A 17,500-nucleotide genomic window follows, 5' to 3' on the forward strand; every position below is an offset into this window, starting at 1 on the left:
GATACTGCCCTAGCACCCAAATATGTCAGCTTTCTTAAAGAAACATAGAGGTTGGTCCTTCCCTTCTGATAGTAGGTGGGTGCTATTAACCTGAAAATTTAGGAAAATAAACTGTGACAGTCAACCATATGAGAGTGGATCTTGGTGCTTGTATATGTCCTTCAGATGGTATAGTAGAGTAAACTGAAGTCATAAGCAGGGTAGTTGGGATTCAGAATATGCACATTTTTCTATGATATGGCAAGACCCCCTTAGATTGACTCTTGTGGTGCTTTAATTTATCAGAAAGTGAGTTTTCATAACTGGTAGGAATGAGTAAGTCTGAGGAAACTACAGCTGGGACAATGGAAACATGGCAGTGGACAAGTGAGAAAATTTGGGCACTAATCCTGGGCATTTGTCTTGCAAACTCTTCTTCTCTCTAAGTCACAACATCAAGTTTTTTGGTTTTTTTCTCCCCTCTCCCATCAGGATTTAACTGCATTGGCAAAGGAATTGCGAGCAGTGGAGGATGTGCGACCTCCACATAAAGTAACAGACTACTCCTCCTCAAGTGAGGAGTCAGGGACAACAGATGAGGAAGATGATGATATGGAACAAGAAGGAGCAGATGAATCTACTTCTGGACCAGATGATGTCCGAGCAGTGTTAGTTCTTCTACCAGTGTTTTGCATCTGTTTTCCCTAGTAGGGGATTGAAGGAAAAGGTTGTTGAGTATTTTGGTGGGGTTTTTTTGTTTGTTTAGTTTGGTTTTTACTTTGTTTTGGTTTGGGGGTTTGTTTGTTTGTGTTTTTGTTGAGGTTTTTTTGTGTGTATGGTTTTGGTTTTTTGTTTTTTTGTTTGTTTTTTGTGGAGTTTTTATAGAGAGGCTTTTCTAGGCAGGTTATATTGTAAATATTCCACTCTGGTCACAATACAAATTAATTTTCAGTGTGCCTTGATGCAGGGCAGTGACAGCTAGGGCACTAGTGCTATTATCTCACTCCAGTTATTTCTTGTCTGCCAAATAGGTCAACGTTGAACTTGAGCAATGGTGAAACAGAGTCAGTGAAAACCATGATTGTCCATGATGATGTGGAGAGTGAACCTGCCTTGACTCCTTCGAAGGAGGGCACCTTAATTGTTCGACAGGTACTGCTTTTCCTTCCCTGTGCAGTGCTGCACCCTTTCTGTGCTCATTAACCCACTCGCTCATTCACCCATGCTGTTTCTACATTATATTTGTTGTTCGTATTATCAAGACACAGCTGTAGTGGATTTCAGATGAGCAAGATGTTTGATGCATGCAAGAAGGAGAGTAGCCCTTGCTTCTGTTTTGCATGCTTTCCGGTGACACCCATGGCAGCACCATGCAGAATATCTCAAAGTCTGTGGGAGAGAAGGGTAGAAAAGCTACAGGTGTGTGGAGCAAGTACATGGAGGAAGAACTTAGTTTAGTTTAACCATAGGACCAAACATGTGTCTCAGGAGTGGGTCTAGGAGGGAGACAGGGGTGGGAGCACTCAGGGCTTTTTAAAATTGTTTTGAAGCTGTAGTTGAGGGCATACAGACCACCCAAATAACATACACACACACGTACATACAAATTCACACAACAGTTGGTGTGGGGGAGAAGTAGAATAGGTGGTGAAGCAGAGAATGTGGACAGAGCTAGAGTGCTATGTTGTTTCCTTTGATTCTGAAAATACTGCATTCTTGTGCCTCTGAAGGATAATGATTCCCTGCTTTTAAATGAGCTTGTGTGTTAATGAGCGTGCTAGCTTATAGGAGTTTCCTCAGTAATCGCGTTTCTGAGTTTCACAACTGAATGCCAATTTCTTAATTGAGCCCTCTGGTTTGAAAATTAAGATTTCATGGTTATTGTTTTAAATAGTTATCTGCAGGCATTCTCCAGAAAGTCCAAACTGCTATCTCTATAGGATCTAAGTTAGTTTTAAACAAAACAATAGGGAAAGAAATCCTCGCCCCACGCTCAAAAATGTGCTTGTCCCTGTTGTGGTGTCGGACTTAGCAGCACAGTCACTCTTTTGTGAATTGGTGAAACTGGCTGTGCAAGTCAACCACACAAACCAAGCTTTTGCCTGCCAGAAGAGGTGGGAATTTGATGAATACTAGTAGCTCTGCCCACTTTCCCTTTCCATCCAGGCATCAAAGCATGGATTATCAGCTTATTTAAAAAAATAAATTAAAAACTAAATGTGAAAAGGTAGGAAGTGAGGGAGAGAAGGAGAGAGGTTGTTAGGGATATAGACCTTTAAGCAGCACTTGAGCAAGACAAGTGTGCCTGTTTTTTCTACAGAGTACAGTTGACAAAAAGCGTGCCAGCCATCATGAGAGCAATGGCTTTGCCGGTCGCATTCACCTCTTGCCAGATCTCTTACAGCAAAGCCATTCCTCCTCCACTTCCTCCACCTCCTCCTCCCCATCCTCCAGCCAGCCGACACCCACCATGTCCCCACAGACACCCCAGGACAAGCTAACTACTAATGAGGTATGTCTTACACCACAGCTGGCTGCTTTTGTAGGGTTATAGCAACATTGCCTAGTAGCTAGTTTGCAAAGGAACTCCAGCCAATCTCCCCTGCTTTTTTTTTCTTGTCACCTTTGTTCCCACCCTCCAAATAACACATTTCAGTTCTGTGTAAGAAGCCCTTAACTGTAGAGCAGTCCCACGCCAAACTTGCCAGTTTACTATTTTGCTTCCTTTAGTGAGTCATTAATTGCATGGCATTCATTTTAAACTAAACTTGACTACTAGCATTTTCAAGCCAATACTCTTTTTTTTTTTTAATTCTGTTTTATTCTGGGAGCAGTCTAATTGCAAGCAATGTGCCTCTTCAGAATTAGCAGTTAATTTTGGCTTTGTCAGTAAAGGCTGGACTAGTAACTCCACACATATGAGGAGCTGCTTGTGGAAACTCATCTTTTGGGAGAGGAAGCAGCTGCAGAGGGATTTTGCTCTTTAAACCTTGCCACGTGGGCTGAATGAACAAATCAGGGGGTGCCTGGGAGGGTTGTAAAAGCCTGAGGTATTGTTATTTTGGAATAATGAATGGGGAAAAATATTTGGTTTTTTTCTAAGTATGTGTGTATTCTGAAAAGCAGCTGTGTAAAGCTGACTGTTCACCAGCACTGGTTATGTCCAGGTAGAGAAGGCTTCACCATGGGGGAAGCTCTCTCTTGCTCTCCTGGGCTGATCCTAGGATAGTATCTTCCCTTACTAAGTGCTGGTGGGAAAGCCTGGTCCTTCCTGTGTGTGTAACCCCTCACAGCAGAGAAGAGGCACACATGTGAATGAACAAAGGGCGTCGTTTGGCTCTTACCAACCCTAGCAGTAAGCGAGGAGCCCGATATGGTGTCTCCACTCCTGGCTGGGTGGCCAGTCTGGCTTACAGGGTGGGCCTCTTAAGCAGGGGAATGGTACAGGGGAGCAAAACTTGGTGAATAGAAGCTGCTGCTTAGAGTCTTGCCATGTAGGTGTGCAAGTGCTGTGATGAGGAGAGGTTGCAGTGAGCTGGGTAGGCTGATGGCAATGCACGCGTTTACCATGTAATCAAAAATGCTTCTGAACCAGAGGGTGGGAGGAAGTGTTTCCTCTTGGAAATTCATTTAGCATAATACTTAATTTTCAGATATGCTTCACTGGTCTTTGATCTTTCTAAAAGCACACTTGTAGGTTATAGAGATCACTTGATTGATCCAGAGATATGCTTGCTCATTACTTTGATCTAAGCAATAAGTAAGCAGGGTTCATTTAACTCAGCTTAGGAAGTGAAGGCTGGGGCAGTACCTGGTGATAAAGGAACCTTTTGGTATTGAGCTGTGCAGGGGACCGATACACTCTGAAGACAAATTTCTGGGGTTTTTCTGCAGAGTGGAGGCTTAGGAAGATCATAAGTTGAAGATTAGTTGATGCTAAAGAAGTGTCTCATAACTACATTTGCATAAAGCTGAGCAAAAACCCAGTACTGCTTGGTATAACTTACCCACATGCACACCCTTTATATATATACTATTTTTTCACTTGTCCCGTTCTGCTTCATTATGCAATGTTGTCACTATAATACTAAACTGGCAAGAGTTTTTAAGTCGTTTCATTTCCACTTTTAACAGTTCATTGTTTCACTTCTTTCTTTCTTTATGTTTTTTCATGTTTAGACCTCATAACTCAGCAAGCACCAGTGATTTTATCCACTACATATTCATAGTGTCATGTCACCGTTTGCTACACCTTCCACACTAATGAGCCCCTTTGTTCGATACAGGTTTAATACGTTGCTTTGTCAAATAAAGGTGGAAGAACCTGCTGCAGCTTTCTGGCAAGAGGCTCAGGTTAAACAAAATAGGGAGAATGAACAGTAGCAAACATTGAAACATAATCCATAATAGAAGTGAATGCTTGATCCCAGATGGTTCTGATTTTGTTGCACAAGCCAAGAGATTAAACTTCATAATTTATTAAACTAACTCAATTCAGGAGATGCTTCATAAATTCAAAAACTGTAGGTAGTGGACAACTTGCAGATAAAATAGTATACCTCCATTTAAGCAGATTTTTAAAAGGAGAGACATTCCCCTTGTGCCTGATTGTAGTGGCCTGTTGTAAAAGGCTTTGCTAGCAGCTGAGTTTCAGGGATGACATTTTGCTGTAACATGTGTGGTGTGCATATGTATCTAGTTCAGGTGTGGTGCCTGTAGTGCGTTGCGTATCTATAAAGGAAGTATAAAGGTTTGGGGAGGTTCTGTAGCATAATTCTGTAGTAACTTTAAAACGTTGGTTGTTGTTATCCATGCTTTTTATTGTCATTAATATTAATAAAGTTGAAATTTACATTGCAGACTCAGTCCGCTAGTAACACACTCCAGAAACACAAATCTTCCTCCTCCTTTACACCTTTTATAGACCCCAGATTACTACAGATTTCTCCATCTAGTGGGACAACTGTGACTTCTGTGGGTAAGTAAAGTAGCTGAAGACAACAATTGAAAAAGGGTTCAGTGGCTCTTTAAAGTACTTAAGAATGTTACCATCATGCTTTTTATTTAATTTGCAATGGATTGCATAGTTTATTTTCTTTTTCCATTTACATTTCTTACAAAAAGAAAGACTTTCTCAGTATTCTCAGTTTCTGATTTGGATTGTATAATGTCAAGAGTATATGGCCAGAATTTAGCGCTTGAGGGATATTACATGCACTTTTCTTTTTTTCAGTAGGATTTTCTAGTGAAGCAATGAGATCAGAAGCAATAAGGCAAGACCCTACACGGAAAGGATCAGTTGTCAATGTGAATCCCACGAATACTCGACCACAGAGTGATACACCAGAGATTCGCAAATACAAGAAGAGATTCAATTCTGAGATACTGTGTGCTGCCTTATGGGGTAATGCAAACGTGTTCTTCCCTTGCCTCCTGCACTTCTGAAGTGTAGACATACCAGTATGAGCTTGCAGTCTTCGTTGATGTACCTCCGAAACTGCAACAGTTCCTCTGCGTTTATTCAGTGCTTGTTTGCATCTTCTTGTTGCAAGAGCTGATTATTATTGTGTTGTTTACATTTTGTTGCTTCTGCTTTGATATTATTTCCCACTGGTATATATGCTTCTGATTGCATAGTTCAGACTTAGAATCACAGAATCATTAGAATCATTAAGGTTGGAAAAGACCTTCAAGATCCTCGAGCCCAACCTTTGGCCGAACACCACCATATCAACTAGACCATAGCACTATGTGCCACATCCAGTTGTTTCTTGAACACTTGCAGGGATGGTAGCTCTACCACCACCCTGGGCAGCCTGTTCCAATGCTTAACCACCCTTCTTCCTGGTGTCCGTCCCGAACCTACCCTGGTGCATCTTGAGTCCTTTTGTTCTGTCACAAGTTGCCTGGGAGAGGCTTCATTCAGTTGATCAGGATGTCCTTTTCAGCTTTTTCTAAACCCTGCTGGTACATCTCTTGCAGCTTTTTGGAGCTTGTAGTAGTCCTTATATTGTACACCTGGTACACACATGGTATTTCTTTTGAAAAATAATCATCTTCTTGAGCCTTATGCTATTGTATTGTTGCAGAGCTTGATTAAGATGTGCTTTGTAAGATGACTTGCCACCTCAGTCATCAGTTTATGTAGGAAGGAAGAGGGAAAAGAGGAGGGTAGGAGGGACATTTTCCATTCTGAGACTGTGACTTAGCTTTGTTAAGAGTGGTTACTGCAGAGAGAAGCTGGATATGAGATGTCATCTGACCAAATGTGTCTGGTCTTCTTGTCACAAGGAATAATTTGTGTTGGTGCCAGACCAGTTAGTCAGGATCCCACACTTCACTGTGCTTAGAGCAGTGCTTGTTGCCTGCTACAATGTGACATCAATGCTGCAACACCCAGGGAGGGCTTTCTTCTGCTATGCCATTTGTTTCTTGACCAGAATCTATGGGGGCACATGATATTTTTTGTTACCTAGATGTTAATAGATGATGCTTGTGTATGTTACATACATATTTGTCTAATATGCCGAAACTTGGCAGACTGTAAATGCACATGCATGTAATTTTAAAAACTATAAAGAAGAGAGTTGGCCATACCCCTGAGTCACATGATGATTGTATAGGTGACACAGTCTACTTATCTTTTCTGCATTTTCATTGGTCTTTCCAGGGCCTTAGTTCTCTTTTGGGGTTATTTCCACCATTTCTTTTTTCTCAGAACAGCACTGTTGTCTCAGTCTTCTTGCCTGCAAAGCTGTGTCAGTTAAAGAGCTCTCCCAACACCTTATCTTCCTATCTGCTGTTTTCTTTATTTCCAGAATTTACTGGTAAGAATTTTTACCCCAATGCTATTTCTGCTTGTATTCATGTGTATAAAATGATAAAATGAGGACTTGTGCAAATATAAACTTTCAGGCTGTGAGAGGGCAAAGGCAGAGAGAAATCATGTGGTATCAGTAAAGATGATTCATAATTTCTCCAATCTGCCTTGTTTTGCCAGTAGCAATTCTTGTTAATGGTTTTATATTTCTTTGATCTCTGTATCTGACTGTTAGGGTGATTTCAAAAAAGGTGTAAAATCCTAGAAGTGTGTTACAACTGTGACACGGCCCTTCCTTGTTAAACATTTAGGGCCAAACTGATGGTGATACAAGCTGGTACACATGCTTATTTCTTGGTAAGGTTTAACTTCCTCTACCCTTAAGCAAGTTAAACAATTTCATGGTGATGCTTCTTATTAAAAAAGAGGGGGGCTTGCTTTGCTTTGTCTTTACCAGTGGTAATGCCAGTAGTATCTGGCAGACTGCTGATTGCATTAGGTCTGTGATGTTGTTTCTTCTAATTCTGAGTGGTAATAGTCAATGTTAATGATATGGATGCAGTAGGATAGATTTTTACACCCAGCCTCCACAAGCAGCCTGTACTTTTTCAGGAAGCATTTCCATTTGTTTGAAAAAAACAGAACTGCTTAATTGTAGGGTGGTGGTAGAAGAGCTCTGCTGTCTGTGAGTAATGAGGGTGCTTGCATTTTAAAATACAAGCACTGCTTGCCACCAGCATAGTACCTCATTAGTTTCATCTCAAAATGCATATAGCTAAGGGAAGGGATCAGGGACAAGTGTGCACGTGAACTTGAAGCAGAAACAACTGCACCACAGGGGCAGCAGAAGGAAAGATTGGGGTGGAGGCACAAGCAACGGAGCCCTGATGAGCAAAGAGGGTAAGGGACCCTGAGTGAGCAGTTTGCACGTGGCTTGTTTTGAATTGTAATCTACACTGGAAAAAATACAGAAATGCATGTTGAAGTTGAATCACTTACAGCTTTAGTCAGTGGGTCCTGGAGCTGCAGGAAGGAGACCAACAGCTGGGCACTTCCTAGGCTGGTTTGGTGCTGCTGCAGCCTGTGCTCAGACCTGATTCATGTGTATGTCACTCTCCCTGCTTCCTTCTACCACTTCCCAATTTGAGGATCTCTCAGTATGAGAGACAGTCTGTGTGAAGTGTTCTTGTGGTGAAATGCCCATGGGAGCTGTGGGATGGGATCCAGTGGGTGCAAACCATGAGGGGAATGCAGAAGCAATAGGCGGGCAGGACGGGGATGAAGGAGGTGTCAGTAGCTGGAGAGCCTGGGAGGATGACACGCCTCCCAGGAGAAGTAGCAGAGCAGCAAATCTGAGAAAAGATACATGATTGTTTGTGGGGACTGCTGGGACCTCTGCAGTTTTCTTACTGAAAAGGTGAGAGAGAGGAAAACGAAGATGCCTGATGTTTTCTGACCTCCCGGTAGGCTACATCTCTTTTTCCCATTCATCCAGAGGCTTTTCAGGGTGCTCCAACACCTGTAGCTCAGCTCCCTTCCCCATCATTACTTCCTCCTGGCTGCCACTCTGCTCCCCCTTAACACCCTCTTCCCCTTCAGAGACACCTTGTGCCCCCTGGGTCAGGTTAACGTGCCCTCCCTTTTGCAAACCACTCCCATGCTTGGTGGCCAGGGTGTTGTTTAGGGGAGCAATGCCCTTTTTTAGTACTGTGAGAAGGCATGTCACTCCTACAGATGCAGACCACACCGAGATACATACCTTTGCACTGGGCCCACCTGCTGTATGAAAAGGTTCATTATGGGATCAGCCCAAATGGTCCAGTGACACCAATATAGTTGTATCTGAGGTTTAACTGTCTGACTAGGGATTAAGGCCATTAAGAAATATAACTGTGATCATTTTGCGTGAGTTTTGGTACCCCTCACCCCTCTTCCAGCATTAGTGTGTCTTTTTGTTTGGGAACTGATGCTCTGTCCAGCACACAACTGGTTAAACACATCATGCAGTGAGCAGTAGGCTCACTGGTTGAGCACGGAGAGTAATAGTGAATGGGGTAACATCAGACTGGTGACCTGTCACTAGTGGGGTTTCACAGGGCTCCATCTTGGGCTCTGTGCTCTTCAACATCTTCAGAAATGACTTGAACACAGGACTGGAAGGGATGCTAAGCAAGTTTGCAGATGACACAAAACTGGGAGCAGCTGTTGACTCCTGGAAGGCAGGGAGGCCCTGCAGAGAGACCCCAACTAATTAGAGGACTGGGCAATCACCAACCATATGAAGTTCAACAAGGGAAAGTGCCGGATTCTGTGCCTGGGATGAGGGAATCCCAGATGTATATAAGCCTGGGGAATGAGGTGCTGGAAAGCAGTGCCATGGAAAGGGAGCTGAGGGTCCTGGTTGATGGCAAGTTGGATATGAGTCAGCAGTGCCCTGGCAGCCAGGAGGGCCAACCATGTCCTGGGGGACATCAGGCAAAGCATCACCAGCCAGCTGAGGGAGGTGATTGTCCAGCTCTGCTCTGCACTGGTGCAGCGTCACCTGGAATATTGTGTGCACAATATAAGAAAGATATTAAACTATTAGAGAGAGTCCAAAAGAGGACAGTGAAGATGGTGAAGGGCCTCGAGGGGTAGCCATATGAGGAGCAATTGAGGTCACTTGGTGTGTTCATGCTGGAGAAGAGGAGGTGGAGGAGGATCTCATTGCAGTCTACAACTTCCTTGTGTGGGGAAGAAGAGGGGCAGACACTGATCTCTTTTCTGTGGTGACTAGTAACAGAATCTGAAGGAATGGCCTGAAATTGTGTCAGGGGAGGTTTAGGTTGGATATTAGAAAAAAGTTTTTCACTGAGAGGGTGGTTGGGCACTGGAACAGGCTCCTCAGGGAAGTGGTCAGAGCACCAAGCCTGACAGAGTTCAAGAAACATTTCGACAATACACTCAGAGACATGGTGTGACTCTTGGGGATGGTCCTGTGCAGGGCCAGGAGTTGGACTTGATGATCCTTGTGGTTCCCTTCCAACTCAGCATATTCTGTGATTCTGATTCTAGAAAGTCTTCTGTGGTCTACCAGTCTCTTACTCTTTTGAACATGGATGGTTTGTTGTCAGTAGTCACTGTGGGCAGGTAATGTAGACAGCCTCTACACTGTGAGATCTTTTAGGCTGCAGGCAACTGAGACCCATCCAGCAGTGGTTAGACCTGTTTCAAACAAGACAGTTGCTATATCAATCATCAGTTCATCAGAATATGTGGAAAATGTGCCTACTAACTTGAATCTTTGGTTTTATTTCTTGTAGGAGTGAACTTGTTAGTGGGCACTGAAAGCGGTCTGATGCTCCTAGATAGAAGTGGGCAGGGGAAGGTTTATCCGCTCATCAATCGAAGACGATTCCAGCAAATGGATGTACTTGAAGGCCTGAATGTCTTGGTGACAATTTCTGGTAAAGTTGACTGTTTAACGTTATATTTTTCCTCCATCTGTCATGGCATAACAGAAAGCTTTTCTTGGCAGCCTTTTGAGGGGAAAGTCCAGACTTGACTGAAGTCAGTGGGTTTTCCATCATTTCACCTCTCTAAGTCTACAGTTTATTTCTGCAACTTAATCATTTTCCACACAACACCCGTGCCTGCTTGCCCCCTGTCCTTCCTTCTGTAGGGTGACCTTTAAAAGTGCTGCACAGGATTGGGGGAAATGTCTGTCTTTGTTTGCTTCTTCAGTATATGAGAGCTGGAAGTTAATGCTTTGTGAAAATGGCATTCTTTCCCTCTTTCATAATTGCTTTCAACCTGACCTCTTTCTAACCAAAACACAATTTGCTGCTTGGGTTTAAGGACATCTTTCTTTTGTGTTAAAAACAGTAGAATGGGAAGAGCTCCTGCTTTTAGTGTGATGTGCAGTAAGAGTTTGTGTTTGAGAGAGAGGAGTACAGTGTGTATATGGAATGGAAATTCCCAGGGTGAGATCAGTGCAGCTTTTGGCCTGGTCTCTCACTGGATGCAACTTGTAGATGGCAAAGGAACGGGAGATGAAGGGTGGTGGTGATTGTTGTGTTTGTTTTGTGTGCACTGATGAAAAACGTGTTATATGAAGCTTGAGGTTCCAGACTCTTTGGCTCCAGAGAGTTATTGCATAAGGTTATCCTGCTGTTAGGCAGCTTGATGTGGTGCACTGTTAGTCTTTTTTCACAGGTGTTGTTCAGCCATTTACCTTCCTTTTATTTTAGTTTGTTTGGAAAATCAGTCTTTGCGATGTTGCATGTGTGTGACAGGGAGAGAATGTTAAATAAGGCTTCTTACAGTGTTCCCTCTGTTGTTGTTCAGACCCACCTAGATTTTGTTGAGGCTCTGGAACCTCTCTGAGTCCACTGGAGGAGCTCTTTGGATCTCCCAACACTTGTGCAAAAGGACACACACCTAGACAATTTAATAGAATTGAATGCATTAGCAATGTGCTACCACAGGTCCAAAGAATTGTGCCCATGCTCATGTCATCAACACAGGACTTGTTTCTGCCTGGAACGACTGAATTTTATTGGCTTGTCGCTTACTACATTCTCAACTACAGCTATAGCTATGCTGTATATAAAAAAATGAATCAAGCAGTGTTTAAAAATACACAACCTGCTGTGTGTCCTTTTGATGTCTGTATGTTAAAATACAAGCTGTTTGAAAGGCACCATTTGATAGAGTTTATTCTATAGCAGACCTTGTAAACAAAAATATTGTATAATCCAACTTGTGTGAAGTCTGTTGGTTTGAAACATACCCTACACAGTCGACAAATGTCTATGATTCAGTCTTGTGTATAATTGTTTTAGGTTTTTTCATCTTTGCGTCAGTCGCAATTGGAGTACCCTGACACATCCGTTTTCTTTGTTTCTTTCAAAACTATTGCTTCCTCTGTGGAGACATGCTACATTAACCCTTAGGAAATCAGCTGATTTTTGTCTGTTTTATGCCTTTCTCTCTGTCCCATCTCCTGTGTTTTATGGGAGGTACAAGGAGTTTTATGGAGTACGAAATAGGAAAGAAACATCCTTGACCACTGAAAGGCAGGGCTGGGGGAGCATACTCAGTGAAACTGTGATGCTGTTATGCCCAAGTTCCCTCTTATATTTGTGCTTTTGCCTTCCGTCCTGCACTTCTCAGTTTTTATTACCCTCATGCATGACTTCCCTAAGTATCTTTTTATTTGTGCTGAGTTGCTTCACCTCTCCAGCCAAAACTGGAATGCTGAAATGACATTGTGTTTCTGCAAGTGGTATGTTTTGACAGATTGGTTATGGAACTGCCTCTGAACTGTGTCTCAGGACTGCTACAGCTTCACTGGGAGCATTATTCAGCTCATTGTGTGCACTCAGCCTTATGTTGCCTTGAATTTTTTGGAAAGTGATGTGCTGTTGGTGGTGGGATTTGAAAGGCGTCACCACATCGTGTGACGAAGTTGCAATGTGTTAGGATTTTCAAAGGATTGTCACCTAAAATTGCTTTTAATATACGCTCTTGAGTTTGAAAACATGAAATCAATTCTTGACCCAATTTATAGCTGAAATACAAAACTTTTTGACAACAAAGCTTTTGATACTGAGATACTGAGCCTGATAGAACTGGTACAAGAAAGCTTTGCAGGTAAAAGAAAGTAGTTGATTGGTTCTTCAGCTCATACTGTTGAGAGGCAAAAGCATAGTTTCAACTGCTCAGGTGATACAGTGGAGAGTGATAAAAACACTGGAGGTGAGAGTGGCAACGTGCATACAGAACACACTCCTGTTGTGGCTCCCTGGGGGTTTTGCCAGTCCTGCTGGCAGACGGTGGCACTAGGAATGTAGGAAGAGATGACAGAGTAGAAGAACTGGTTGGAATCTGTCTGCTTAATAATTACAAACCATAGGGACAACAAAAACAAAAACTCAGTATAGGAAAAGGGACTTTACATTTAAAACTATGTCTGTGGGAGAATGCAAGCTGGGAGTTCTTGAAGAATTCTCTTGCTGATATGTTCATTTGATGGCTTGAGCCGAGTTTTCTTTCTTAGATCGTCCCCAAGAAAATAAAAAAGACCAGATTTTTGAGAGCTGTTTAAACTGACTGGTAGAACTTTACGAAGAGAAGGATCTAATCCCCCCACTCTGAATGCGAACATTAAGAGCACCATAACTTGTTGAAATGCATGCATAGCCATATTGATATAACTAACCAGTCCTGCTCTTTTCATGTCAGGCTGCAGAAAGGCAGAGGAATTTCCTGTCTTGTGACTTTTCCCTGTGGTCTAGACACAAAAACACAATGGGAACACACTTCGTATATTTCTCTGTTGTTTTGAAAAATGTTTCTGGTTGGACAGAAGCACACCGGTGCACATCATGTAAACCAGAATTTAAAAAAAATTAGCCACGTGCTGGGAAATTCCCATGTGTACTGTTTGTTCTGAGTCTTCAAGGTTGACTAAGCTACCGGGAAAGCTACAGCCTTGAAAATATCTGAAGCAGAATTTGTCTCCTGGTGAACAGGGACTCACGATGGTTTTCAGAACATTTGGTGCCTTGTACCAACCTTGAGCCCTCTGAGCTCTTTCTTGCCCAGAACTGAAGTGGCTTCTGGTCTGGTCTATGTTTCCTATTTTTCCACGTTTCTGAAAAGGCCCTTGTGGCTATCGTTTGCAGTGTTTTCATGGAAGGACCTTTTCTTGGTCAGATGTGGGACTTTTGGTGACTGTTTCATGCTCTAGTCCCTTCTCCAAATCTTGGGAAAGCTACAGGAGTGGTAGAGTTTTATCCTTTTATGAAACATGTCTTAGTCAATATGAAGTCAGGCAATAAATCAGGGTGCTCATTTACTGCCAAATCTACAGTCCCATTTGTAATGGAGATAAACAAAGGACAGTGCAATGTTACTTCACATTTCATTGCATGCCATTAGAACAGAAGAGCTTTTAAAATTAAGTATCAGGTCCCGTATTTGCAATCAGGTCTCCAGTTCCACTTTAAATTTAAGCTTGGTGAACAGATTTTTTACTTTGAAACCACCTCCTCTTTTCTTCCTGCCCTTACCCATCCTGATAATCATAAAAAGATCTTGTAGACCGTGTGTCTTTGTAATGCAGTGCCTTGTGCTGGAGTCCATGGAGCAGCCTGTTTGCAAGCTGTGCTTCCCCATTGTCACGGTTTGAGAGCTCCAAAAATCCAATTTCCAATTTCCAAGCCTCCCCCCACTTTACCTCAACACTGAAGAGAAGTTTTCAGGCAGGCACAACTCAGTGTAGGGGAAGGGAATATATACAATTTATTACTATACAAAATAAATACTATACAAACTAAAAAGCAATTATATATACAATATTAACACAGCTTCTACCACCCCTTGGACCCTCCCCCATCAGTTCAGGAGAAGTCTTCAGAGCGATAGCGAAAAGCCTCTCTCTCACTGGGGTATCAGGGAAGGGGTTGAAACCCCCCACCAGCCCTTAGCTTCATACTGAGGTCCTATCCTAAGCTGCAAGGGAAACAGCTTGCGCCATCAGGATCTTCATCATGAAAGGTCCAGGGAGTCAACGCTGAGTCCTTCCTCCTTGGTTTCATGAAGGTTTCCTCCCAGGGGTAAGATGTTCCGTTCTCACCCTCCAGGTTGCAGGCTCTGGGTCTCTGCTCAGTTCTTTTTACCTCAAGTAGTTTTAAAGTCCTTACCCAGAAAAAACCTGCTTGTTTGGCTCTCTCATTCTTCTTTAGCTGCTGCAGGTTCCAGTTTCGGTAGTCCATGTCCAAACCCAACACAGAGCACCTCTGAGCCCTCTCTGGCCCATCTCCAATTTCTGCCTGGAGTTCTCCCAACTGTTGCAACGAATCGCAACTGTTTCTCCCGGCAACAGAGCCTCACTTACCCATCTCTTGGCTCGGCTCCAGTGCCTTGCCTGCCTTAAATCCACACCACCGCCTTCCCAGGCAGTGGGGGAAGAAAAAGAAAGCCCCCTCGCCTTGGCTACAGAATACTCAGTCCAGTTATAACTGTCCCAAGCCCTGCAGTCTAGCTGGGGGGGGGAAAGAGGGCTTGGCCCCCTTGTGAGGGACCTGCCTCTCTCCCTCTTACCTCATGGTTGTGAGTCTATCTCTCTCCCTCACAACACTCCATGCTACCTTAAGCCCTGGCTTAGCAAGGGCTGTGGGGCCCAGGGCCCACCCCCAAGTTCGGGGGGGGGACCCTACCACCCCTCAGCTCTCTCACACACTCTCAGACACACACAGCCACACACTCCGACACTCTGCCAACAACTTTGGCTGTGGTTGATATCTAATTTTCATGGGAGCGAAAAAAACCAGCTCCGACTGGTCCCTCAGGGGGAACTCTCCTGGGACCAATCACCTCTAGGCCCCCCGGCTCCTGGGGGGGGCAGCTCAAACCAAGACACCCATGTGCTACCCCAGCCCTTAGATTCTTTTTCTGGCAAGCCCAGCTCTGTTAGGGGATGCCCTGCCGTCAGGATAGCAGGTCTGTGCCAGCTCCAGGACCCCCGGGTGGAGCTGGCTGGGCACAGCAGGATGGTCTCAATGCTTGGGCCTCATGTCCTGCTGCCACCAGTATCCCCAAGCAGCCAGCTCCATGAACTGATCCATCAGTAGGCATCATGTGAAAACTTAGAAGACAAGTTAAAGGCATTAGCTGAACTCTGTAACTGGGTCTGGCTGGAAGGCTGCGAGATAGACCATCTTGACAGGTCACAGCTTTCTGCAGCATAGACCAGTGCTGTGTCACTTGGCTGTGTCACCCCAGCCCAGCAGTGGCTGTGGTACAGGTCACCTCTTACCTCCAAGAGCCCTGAAACATTCTCTACAGTCACCTGGCCACCTCATCACGGCTGGTGAAGCACAAGCATGGAGCTACTACAGTGACAAGTATGGTCCCTGAGAGCATCTCCTGTTTCCTTTCCTTCCACAGAGAACTCATGGAGCCTTATTAAATGGCTCGCAGTCAAAGCAGGGATGTTCTCCCTTCCTCGCTCACAGTTTCATCTGCGGAACTGTAATGATTTCGAGCAGCAAAGAGCTGGGGGAAGGAGAATGCAACTTTGAATATGTGCATTTAGGGCCACCTTCTCACTAGTTCAGCTTTGTAGGCCCTTAGTTGTTAAAAAATTAGTGATAAAGTTTATCATGACCCTTGCTTTACATTCAAAGAGGCCTTCTCATATTGAGAGTTAAGAGTCTGCGCATTTTGATGACGTTGCAGACGCCCAGGCTGCCCTATCTTCAACTGACAATGCAAGTAGCTTCTCTCACCTGTGGAGAAGAAACACCTCTCACAGTTTCTGTGTACAGCCTGATAAATATTACACCTCTTGCAGCACAAGGGAAGGGCTGCTGATAAAGCAGTCATCAGCTTTTAGCAAACAGATGAAGTTTGCATGGGCCACGTGAAATTCCCTCACAGTAATTTCTGATATTGTACATTCTTTGTTACTACAGAACTCGTATAAAGTGGTTCAGTAATGAAATTTATGCCATGAACAATCTTATTAAAACTCAATCAGTTTGTCTCTGAGAATGATACAAGGGAGGGAAATGTCCTGATCACTAACTGGGAGAAGTTTCTACAGTTTGTAAAAATACATATCCATAAATTTGTAAAAATATCATATCCATATTCTTCTTCACTTGTGCTTCCTCCTTTCAATCCAGTCCTAGTCCTTCTGATAGCTGTATAGATAGTTTCAGGTCTCATATTCCATCCTGCTGCTCTCCTACAGTTTTGTGCCAAAAAGAGCCATTCTGACTCAGATATATATTTATATTTATATATGTATATATATATATATATTTATATATGTATATATATGTGTATATATATATATGTATATGTGTATATATATATATGTATATAATTTCATCTCAGTGCATGACTTTCTGGTGCTTTTGTTGTGGGAGTACAGCCCTCTTTTAATGAGAGTTGTTTATGTCCTAAGAACTAGACAGCCAAAGAGCTGTTCCCTTGATTTTGTCATTTATGTTCATGTGGTATTGCCATGTGTCTCTGTCATTGCTTACGGTAAAGCATTTGTCTGGGTGGAGTCTGGAGTGAAGCTGTTGTGGACATAAAAACGGAGGGAGATTTCTGTGGTTGCAGCATTTTCTGCTTCATTATTATTTTGGTTTACTCTGCAGGGCTTTCTGTTTGCCTGGGCAGGGCTTTTTGTAAGTATCTTCCTGTGGAGATAAACCAATTTGTTTCATTTTGTGGCCAGGTAAGAAGAACAAGTTGCGAGTTTACTATTTGTCCTGGTTAAGAAATAAAATTCTTCACAACGACCCTGAAGTAGAAAAGAAACAGGGCTGGACAACGGTGGGCGACTTGGAAGGCTGTGTGCACTATAAAGTTGGTGAGTAGCAAATACAGTAATCAAATAGTCAGGATAAAAGATGGCTGAGAAAGAGAACTACAGTGCATGTAGCTACTAGGTTTAAGGTTTGGTTGGTTTTATTTGCAGCTGTCTTACCTATTCCTCAAGGTGAATTTTGCTGGCAAAGCACCAGAATAGATGGCAAGTTATGGGGTTGAGATGATGAGAGAGGTTTTGTGATGGGATGATGGGCTGTGAACTGGAGAGGGTGCAAATCCCCATCTGTCTGCTTCCCATAATGAATGCAGCTTCTAGAAGGGTACTGATACAGGCAGTGAGGACTGGTAATATTTCACCATCTCTCTTAG

At 43.4% G+C, this 17,500-nt stretch overlaps 1 protein-coding gene across 13 annotated transcripts in view; it reads left to right on the forward strand.

Annotated features, from left to right (window-relative positions):
* The window catches only part of MAP4K4 (mitogen-activated protein kinase kinase kinase kinase 4), a 170,480-nt gene that overhangs the window by 142,429 nt on the left and 10,551 nt on the right, over positions 1-17,500 (forward strand). For 7 of the 13 annotated variants that reach the window (XM_064646328.1, XM_064646331.1, XM_064646330.1 and 4 more), the window contains 7 exons: positions 472-647; positions 1,011-1,131; positions 2,300-2,491; positions 4,840-4,957; positions 5,213-5,383; positions 10,102-10,245; positions 17,037-17,171. In XM_064646328.1, the coding sequence (XP_064502398.1) occupies positions 472-647; positions 1,011-1,131; positions 2,300-2,491; positions 4,840-4,957; positions 5,213-5,383; positions 10,102-10,245; positions 17,037-17,171 (1,057 nt within the window). The remainder of the gene's footprint in view (positions 1-471; positions 648-1,010; positions 1,132-2,299; positions 2,492-4,839; positions 4,958-5,212; positions 5,384-10,101; positions 10,246-17,036; positions 17,172-17,500) is intronic. The other 6 variants (XM_064646335.1, XM_064646336.1, XM_064646340.1 and 3 more) reach the window with 2 other exon arrangements.

Source organism: Pseudopipra pipra, chromosome 2 (genome assembly GCF_036250125.1).
Source record: "Pseudopipra pipra isolate bDixPip1 chromosome 2, bDixPip1.hap1, whole genome shotgun sequence".
Classification (NCBI taxonomy): Eukaryota; Metazoa; Chordata; class Aves; order Passeriformes; family Pipridae; genus Pseudopipra; species Pseudopipra pipra.